This window comes from Vigna umbellata, chromosome 4, assembly GCF_029865625.1.
Source record: "Vigna umbellata cultivar VRB3 chromosome 4, Vumbellata_1.0, whole genome shotgun sequence".
NCBI lineage: Eukaryota > Viridiplantae > Streptophyta > Magnoliopsida > Fabales > Fabaceae > Vigna > Vigna umbellata.
In genome coordinates, this window is record NC_142168.1 from 25,613,613 (window position 1) to 25,623,746 (window position 10,134).

At 32.8% G+C, this 10,134-nt stretch overlaps 1 protein-coding gene across 2 annotated transcripts; it reads right to left on the reverse strand.

The window, feature by feature from the left end:
• Positions 1 to 1,927: 1,927 nt before the first annotated feature.
• Positions 1,928 to 4,551, reverse strand: LOC124836185 (F-box protein At4g22280-like). 2 transcript variants are annotated; one of them, XM_047311288.2, is made up of 3 exons: positions 4,297 to 4,551; positions 2,540 to 3,514; positions 1,928 to 2,382 (listed from the first exon to the last, which is right to left on the reverse strand). In XM_047311288.2, exons 2-3 carry the CDS (start codon positions 3,479 to 3,481, stop codon positions 2,179 to 2,181), a joined length of 1,146 nt encoding a protein of 381 aa, XP_047167244.1. In that variant the 5' UTR covers positions 3,482 to 3,514; positions 4,297 to 4,551; the 3' UTR covers positions 1,928 to 2,178. The 2 variants fall into 2 exon arrangements, with proteins under 2 accessions (XP_047167244.1, XP_087970347.1); XM_088114221.1 differs by lacking the exon at positions 4,297 to 4,551 and adding an exon at positions 4,094 to 4,230.
• Between the last annotated feature and the right edge of the window lie 5,583 nt (positions 4,552 to 10,134).

Below are 10,134 nucleotides of genomic sequence, written 5' to 3' on the forward strand. Positions count from 1 at the left end.
CACTGCTGGTTTAACAGAGTAGTTGAAAAATAATATGGGTTTGTGATTCATGTATATTCATACTCTCAGGCATGTGAACACTACTTTGGATGTGTTGGGAATCCTCATCCTCGGAACACCTTGGTAAAAGGTGATATAGAACTTAAGTTTCTTTTTGCTTTCAATAAGTATATGGTTTTAATTTTTGGTTCTTCTTGTTTGTGTGCTATGGAGAAGAGGACCTAGGATCTCCGACTAGGTCTTTTGGATGAATTGGGGAATTACTGCTGATGGCTATATAGCATTTGCTGATGATGAAGAATTGCTTAAAGTCTTGTGCTGAATTGTTATGAAAAACTCCTCTGCTGTTAAATTTCCTTCTACCATTATATATTAAAAATTTCTAAACAACAAAAAATCCAAAATTACAGCATGGTTCAATACAGGCCTAAAAGCCTAAAATATGAAAAAAAACAAGTTACTACCTCGGTTACCAAAAAAGCGACGCATAATCCTACCCTCCTCTGATTCGGTCCATACCTAAGGCAAAAAGCTTACCCTTTTTTACCTCGTCTGTATATGCTTCGGTTGCAGACCGGTGCCTATAAGCAAAAACAACCGGTGTCTTTTCCTCTTATTGTACTAGTGAACATTAGACGAGCTTCTCTCTGGCTCAGCAAGGGTAACATCAACCGCCCAGCAAATTCGATGTCAACTTTACATCTAGTCCCCATACAAAGGACACCAAATTTTCCTTTAAATATAACTATTTATTCACATATTTGACGTCCAACTCTTTATTGCTCGACGTGTCTATAAATAACAAGTAACGTCGGTCTACATAATTCGACATCAACTTTACATCCAACCTCTTTCCATTGGACATCAATTTTACATCTTGTCCCCTTACATTGGACGTCAAATCTTCCTTTAAATATAATTATTTATTCACATATTAGACATCGTGCTCTTTACTACTCGACATGTATATAACAAGTAATGTTGGCCTTTAGTATTCAACGTCAAAGTTGTGTCTCCCGATGTGACATCGATTACGGATTCGTTGTTAAAAGGTCAAAATATTCGACGTTCTACGCTTTTTTGTACTAGTGTCTGAACAATTATATTTTGTTATGTTTGAATTTTATGGTTTAATGATATTTTGATGTTTATCCATATCCTTTGCTTATTGGTTGATTGAAATCTTATGATTGATTGGATGTTGGATATCTTATTGGAATCATTGTGTGAATGATTAGATATGATTAAAAGAATGAAACCGTTTGTATGAACGCAATATTACACTGTATTTAAACAGCTGGTGTGTTCTCAGTCAAAAGCAGCGATAAATAAGAGTAACACCGAAATTCAGCCAAAAATAAATGGTCAACATATAAAATTACGCTGTCAGGTTTAAGGAACAATTACAGTTTTATCAACCACCTACAATAGTCTAACTATATCCTCTAGCACATCAAAAGGAAAATAACTTCTAACTTTCCTAAATCCAACTTCAAACCAAATTCAGGGTTCCAGATTTGAGGTCTGAGAATCAAATCACAAAATTAAGTTTTAAGTGTTGTAGACTTGTATCATCACAAACATTTTGTTTGCAGTCAGAAAAAGTATCTCAAGTTTAGAAAATGAAGAATGACTCCTTTAATAGAGCTTAACCATAAAAAGGAAGATGTAATGTATGACACATTTTACAGCTAGAGATAGATAAATTAATCAAAAGATATGGTTCCATATCTTGTCCCTAGACTCCAAAGAAGTTAGGTTTAAAATATAACATATATCGAGCTGATTACAACCACTTAATAACTTTGATAGTCTTTCAATCACTTTTGTATTAAACATTGGGCCGTTAGATGATTTAGCTCTAGTTACTATCATTGTCATTTGAAAGGTACCCAAACAAAATTCCTAATGCAGTTTCAATTCAGTCGCAAGCAGATATTTTTCTCATCATTCCAAAGCCTCCAACTTCAACATCAAAACAATGAAAATTGTGTTTCAAACACGGTTACTCTTAGTAGTAGCTTATTAAATTTTATAAATTTCATCTGCTAAATTGAAAAAGAAAAAAAGAACATTAAAGACACCGCAAACACAATCCATAACTTGCTACATAAGTTCAAAAACAGAAACATGAACAAAGTAAAATTGAACAATTTGAAAAATTTTATACCCCCAGAGCTAAGCATGTATATCTTCTTCATCATCATCATGATCGTAGTCAAACTCAATTCTGGCCACTGGAGAGTTCCGAAGTAGGTATTTCAATGATCTTTTTAATCTATCATCAGATAGTTCTTCGTATGGTAGTTTCTTCACCATCAATGTCTTCAATTGAGGGAAACAAGGAGGTTGAATGCCCGCTGAAAGAGGTTTTGATAGATCCTACAGAGATAGAGAAAATTGGAATTGAAGACATACTTTGATCAACATTCTTAATTGCAAGACTAAGTAATAGGAAAAAAAATGACACAAGAACACAAGAATCTTATGAGCCTTATGAAAAAATAAAGAGGTAAAGAGTAAAAGCATAGTAACTAACTTGTAGTATTATGTCAAGAGCGCTCAGAGACACTGTCATTAACTTTACATTTCTTATCCCTTCCAGCCAGCTTATGATGAGTAACTCTGTCTTGTGATAACCTATATTTCCAAGTGACCCAATGGTTACCTCCTCGAGTAAAGAAAGATTGGGTGAGCCAATTAATGGATTATCAGTATGACCCGATAGAGTGAGAGAAGTAAGGTTTGGAGTACAAAGATCAACTGGGAAAAATCCTGCTTCAAAGCTACCATCCAGGGTCAGATTGGAAAGGTTTGAATTAGATATACGGAGGAAATTTTGATCTTTATGCAAGGAACAACCTTCAAGTATCAAAGTATTCAACACGGGACAATAACAAAATGGTTCAGCATAGTCACAGCCATATGCAGTAAAACTGACAGACTTAAGTTGCATGGTTCTTATTGCTGGCATGTACAGATACTCTGGAAGTACTATCATAGAAGAATCATAAGTACTAACAGAAAGTTTAAGAAATGTCAAGGTCTCACAGGAAAAGATGTAATGGCGAAAATCAAAACTGGGTTTGCTATTCAAAGTTATAAAGATTGTCAACTGTTGAACATTGTGCCCAGATGCATATTTCATGAGCCTATTCAGGAGGTGGGGCTGAGCATAACCGCGACGGGTGAATTCAACATTAAGCAGTGAAAGGGAACCATCACGTGTAGACAGAACGTGAGACACAAATTTGCTGAAATTGACAACATTATTAAAGAACAATGTGTTAAATGCAAGAGTGGTGAGCTGTTTCCAGAGATCCTTCCATCTTTTAGACAATACACAGGTTTGAACAGCATGCTTTGTGTCCATAAACTCCATCATGTGGATCAGAACACAGTCAGGCAATTCACTCAGTCTGTCCCTCTTCCCTTCTCTATCTTTTCTACTCGGCCTCTGTCTCTTGTTTCTTGTCTTCATAATCAATTTTCCTACTTTTTCTTCTATTGATACCTGACCAAAGAAATGTTAGAAAAAATATTTGTTTATCTCATATATGCTTTAAATAGAAGAAAATTAATAATCCCTCTAAGAGTATTTTTCATTTTTATAGGTAAAACAACTATTTTATGAATAAAGGTGTAAAAAAATATCACATTAGCATATGAAAATAAGAAAATTCAAACCAAATCCTCTTATTGTCACTTTAGTCACAAAGGATCTGATTGTATGCAAGTTATAGTCATGGATCTGATTTTACATGCAAGTTGTAGTCATAAAGCATCTGATTGCATGCAAGTTATGGTCACAAAGGATCTGATTAGTTATAGTTACAAAGGATCTGATTGCATGCAAGATATAGAAGCGTGTTTGGATACAAAACTATTTTTCAGACCATAAAGACAGGAAATGCATTAGTAGATAAACACTCAAAAGATCTTCTAACAGTGTATCCACAAAAGGCCCAAGTGTTTTTCAGAGTTTCTTGATTGGAAATATAGAACTTTTTCCAATTAATAAATACTCTAAAAAATCCTCAGGCTGTTATTCAATCAATAATTTGAATTTGAATAAAAATAAGAAACAACTTACTCTCCCTATCTCTCTTTTCTCAGGAATTTTGAGATCTGATGATAAACCTTAGTCCTCCCATTATGTTTTTTTTTCTTCTTTCAATATAAAGATAAAAAATATGAAATAGAAAGCTCATTAGAAGTTATCATAGTTAAGAAAAAATCTTGTTTTGCTGTCATTTCTAAAATAGCTAGAAAAAGAAAAGGTGGCAGAAGAAATACCTTGTCCTTTGGAGATGTCAAAGTTACAAAACGGCGGCTTCAAATTTCTTTATTGAATATTTTGTTTAGGGTTTGGAACATGAATTGTGGAAACCGATGAAACCAATTTGAAACTGAAGCCCCGCAGACCGAGTGAAGAATCATTACATAGTTTGTTTGAGTGACACATCCTCCGCTCTCTCGATCTTATATAGGCGATTTTTTTATTTTTTTATTCCGTATCTATGTAATAGTTATATATTTGTTTTTTCTATTTAATACAATACTTTATTTAAGTTACATCTTTGATAACTTATAAATTTAATTAATTTGGTTATTAAATTTTGTGATACTATATATATATATATATATATATATATATATATATATATATATATATATATATATATTATCTTCTGTCTATCCATCAAATAAATACATAAATAATAAAACTAAAATAAAGAAAGAACAAATTTATAAGAACACTATTAATTAAATGTAAAAATGAAAGCAGAAATAATTAAAATATTATAACAAAAGTATATATGAAGACAAAAAAAATTATTATAAAGCCATATAAACAATTATTATTTACTAAATTTATAGATCTCAATATTTCAAACATATACATCTATGTGCTACAGCTAAAGTAGTACATGAAACGACAAAAGGTGATTTTATGGTGTAATTATTATCAATAAAAAAAATGATGAAACATATTGAAATAAAAAAATTGATTAAGACAAAAGTGGACTATTGGGATGAAGTATAAGTTAAGATAATAAGAAGTAGGTTTGACTCATATTTTATGAATACCTTTTATAAAGTTGGTAAATGAACAAGATATTCTAAGTTCTAAGTTGACCACAATTATTTTAAGGATCTTTCTTTTCATAAGTCAATACATTTTGGACAATTATCATATATAAAAACATTTATTGTTATAACATTGTAATCTAGTAATTATTATCTTAATATAAAACATTTATTGAATATTATTAGTTTACTAATTATGAATAAGTATGAACAAATCCGAATCAACGGAGAATTTAAAATATTTTAGGATTGTTAAGACATAATATAACTAATTAAAATTAAAATTAATGTAGATTTAAATGTTTGTTGATAAGATATTTGATGTTTTTGTCATCATAAATAATGCAAAAGTTTTGATTAATTTAATGAGTTGGTAAGGAATAAAGTTTTGATTAATTAAATCAATTTGTTAAGTGTGACTTTAATGAAGTTTTTAAACAGAACTTGTTAATTATATGTTCGTAGGATCTCAAAAGTAAGTAAATAATTGACTTAAGAACAGAGTGAATAATTGAACTAAAATCATGTGACAGTAAAAAAACTAGATGAAAATGAAAATTACATATTGCATACACTTTAAAACTTAAATCTTTGGACATGTCTAAGAATGTCTTGTAAGGACAAATCACAAATCGATCATCACACACAAACAACCTACCTTTGAAACAACTTACGAGATATTTATGCTCGTTGTAGTGTGATACAGTAAAATATAATTGATATAATAGTGCAGTCAAGAAAAATTACACCGGTTGTTTTCGCTTATAGGCACCGGTTCTGCAACCGAGGCATATACAGGCGAGATAAAAAGAGATAAGTTTTTTGCCTCTGTTCTGAACTGAGTCAAAAAGGGGTAGGTTTTTACCTCGGTTCCTTCTTAACCGAGGCAGTATCTTAGACTCTACTGCCTCGGTTGGGACCTTAACCGAGACAGTAGAGCATTTTTTATTTTATTTTTTAATGTTCGGTTTCCCCAACTTTTCCGCCTCTCGCAAGACGATTGATTGTGACCTGTGTCCATGGTCTAGTTTGCTTTTTCGCTTGCACTATCGAGAAGCTTGATAACAAGTGTCCACCAATCTTCAACACTCCATTCTCACATCGGACCACCACCCAACAATCGTGCCACCTTTACTGGACCACCACAGGCCACCATGCAAAGTCTTCTTCTCCAACTGGCGCAACCATCAACAACCCTCGCGGACCAGAACAGCGCGAACAGATCCTTAAAAAGAAATTCCCCAAACTCAAAACCCTAAGTTTCTCAATCTGAACTTTAACCCCAATATCGCAACAATATCAGGCCAACCGAGATGGAAGCACCAGCGAAGGCAGCAGCGGCGACACCAATGACGTGACAACAACGGAGGTGGCAGCAATGAACGCTGGTGGCGACGACCAACGACAACGGAGCAACAAAGGTACAAGGTCACAAGAACCGCGAGATATAAGCGAGTCCTCGAGAGGGAGGAGCGAAGGAGGTGGTCCGACAACGGCCACGGAGGTGGAGCTAGAATGACGAGGGAGGCGCGACGAACGGGAAGGGGGAGGCGTGAGCAATGGGCAGTGTTGGAGAATAATGTTTGCTTAGAGGACGAAGAAAGATCGCGTGAAGAAAATTGTTCACGAAAGTGGATTATTTATAATCGCAAACAATCCCCAATATCTCAATTTTGAAACTACTAATAGAATAGACATTAAAACATAAATAAAACACTAGGATAATTAAAATTAACTAAACATCAATTGAAAAGGTTCAGAAATCATAATCCAAAGTACTACATCAATCCTCTAACAAAAGGAAATTTAGTTCTGCATAATGTAAAATTCAAAAGCAAACCAAAAGAAGAAGAAGAAGAAGAAGTGTTGAAGTCGTCGCGTGAATGTTGATGTCCTCTTCGTACGTTCCTCTTTTCTTTATGTTTTCAATCCCCCCTCCTTTAATCCCCCTCATTCCTCTTTTTAAGAGAGTGGTTACTCTCTCTCAGTAACTTTCCTTTAATTTCTATTTAATTTAAATCTCTTTAAATCCACGTCATAAAAGAGGTTAATAACTGCTTTGAAACATTCCACATTTCATGAAAAAATCCACAATATGCTTGTGCTCTTCTCTGGATTCAATTTTGTACTTCCTAAAGCAAAATCCACAGGTTGTGGAACTATCCACAGCTAAGTTATGGAATTCTCTGTTTTGCATCTGCATTTTGTACCTAAATTCATCCCAAGTTGTGATTCTGACACTTAGAATCACTAATTTACAAGAAAAAGACAAAATCCCCATGTATGATCTGAAACCAGGATAATGTATGATGAAATCATTCAATTAATGCAATTATGTATGCAAATGGCCTTAACTAAGATATGAATGCAATTACATTTTATTCACACATCAGGATTATCTCAAAGAAGAATATGATGGAGATGATTGAATTAAAGGCATGAAGGTGTTGAATCTCATTAAAGACTTTGAATTGTAGAAGATGAAGGAATCTGAAACTATTAAGGAGTACTCTGAAAAGCTTATAAACATAGCAAACAAAGAAAGATTGCTTGGTTCTGAATTTAAGGACTCTTGTATTGTTGAAAAAATTCTAGTTACCGTACATGGAAAATTTGAAACTATCATAACCACCTTAGGAAACACTAAGGATTTTTCCAAGATCACCTCAGAGTTGCAGAATTCCTTGCAGGCACAAGAACAACGAAGGGCTATGAGAGAAGAAGGATTTCTTAAGGAAGCCTTGCCTACTAAACATGAAGATAGTTGGAAAAACAAAAAAGGAACCAACAACCAAATAGAGAAGGTGTTGTTAAAAATGAAAGCAAAGCAGGAAGCTCCAAGGGAAAGTATCCTTCTTGCAAGCATTGCAACAAGATGGGTCATCCTCCACTCAAGTGTGAGAGAAGGCCTAACGCTAAATGCAACAAGTGCAATCAACTTGGGCATGAAGCTGTCATATGCAAGAACCAAAATCAGCAGCACGAAGAAGATGCTCAAATTCCAAATGAAGAGGAAGAATATCAACTTTTTGTTGCAACCTGTTTTTCAACCAATGTTTCAAGTGAATCTTGGTTAATTGATAGTGGTTGTACTAACCACATGACCTTTGACAAGGCACTCTTTAGAGATATGAAACCAACTGATGTCACCAAAGTCAGAATAGGCAATGGTGATTATATCTCAGTCAAAGGAAAGGGGAAAGTTGCAATTATAAGTTGTGCAGGCACAAAATTTATTCTAGACGTTCTTTTTGTTCCAGAAATTGACCAAAATTTTTAAGTGTTGGTCAATTGATGAAAGAGGATTTAAATTTATTTTTGAAGACAAAAATTGCTTGATTAAAGATGCAGTTGGTCAAGATATGTTCGAGGTGAAAATGAAAGGGAAAAGCTTTGCTCTAAAACTATTGGAGGAGGAGCAAATTGTATTCTCACTCAAGGAAAATATGACAGAAATCTGGCATAAAAGACATCCTCATCATATGTTGGGTGCAAAAAGTTTCTCTTATTTTGCAACAATGGCTACAACATTTGTTTTTATCCTTCTCAATGTGGTTGTGGTTTTCCATGGAGGCAAAACAATTTCTTTCATCAGGAAGGTCAATAGGATTGAGGACATGCTCCTATAAAGTGATGTATTTGCTGCCTCATCTAGCTATAATGCTCCTCAGCAGGTTCATATAACAATAGGTGACCATGTGGAAGGGGCCATGATCGTATCATGGATGACCATGGATGAACTAGGAAAAATTTAGTACGTTATTAGAACATGGCGTACGAGGATGACCTTCTTGACTATGAAGACGATGAAGAGAAGGAGCCTGAAGGTGCTAATAAAATCAACGTAAAGCTATCAAGAAGGGTTATGTTGAAATTCATAATTCAGGATTCAAAGATTTTTTTACTAAAGCCAGATTGACACTTGATTGACTTTTGCAATTCCTAAAGCAAGAATAAGTGTTAAGAAAATGCTTTAAGAATATTTTATTTTTAATTTTAATTGAGTCAAAGTCTGTTCCTTATTTTTAGGATTTAGTTAATTTTTTAATTATGGATTAGAGTAGTGAATTAAAATTAGGATAAAAATATTAGTGAGTAGTTACTCTTTTTAAGTTTTAAATATTGAAACAATTTTTCATTATTTTACCGTCAATAATACAAAAACATTTTAACTTCAAGCCTGCTACTATTTTTATTCTAAAGTTTGTGATACTCAAACCTATGTGAAGAAAAGTGATGCAAAAATACAATAAAAAGAAACAACTTATATAATATAAATAATTATTTAAATCAACAATATTACACTCGATTGTAAAGTTGAATCATTAATTAATCATGAAAAAGATGAACAACTTCTGTGTAATCATAATATTAATCATAATATCAACACTGTCCAAAGTAAAAAAAAAAAAAAAAACATAGAAAATACTATATATGATGGATTAACCAAAAACCTTAAAATCTTATGCTAGATTTGTTGATAGATAAAAATATTGCTTAAAAGGGTCACAACATTCCAAAATCCTATTTTTGATAGAAATGCAAAGAATCAATGTTTTGAAAATAAGAACCCCAAAATCTATTGAAATTCATCAAATTAATGTTCATGTATTCCCAACCAACAAATCAAAAGATTAATTAATAAAGGAGTTACAATTAAGAAGTAGGTTTAGTAGAAGAGAGAATATATACCTCAGATAAAGTAGAGAACATATCATTTATCTCATCAATTATATTTTATTGTATCACACTAAAACGAGCATAAATCTCTTCAAAAGGTAGGTTGTTTGTGTGTAATGATCTATTTGTGATTTATCCTTAGAAGACATTCATACACATGGCCAAAGATTTAAGTTTTAAAGTGTATATGCAATATGTAATTTTCATTTTCATCTAGTTTTTTACCTCTTGTCAGGTGTTTTTAGTTCTATTATTGACTTGTCTGTTGTTAAATCAATTATTCACTTACTTTGAAATCCTATGAACATGTATGAAATCCTATGAACATATAATTAACAAGTCCTGTTTAAAAACATCATTAAA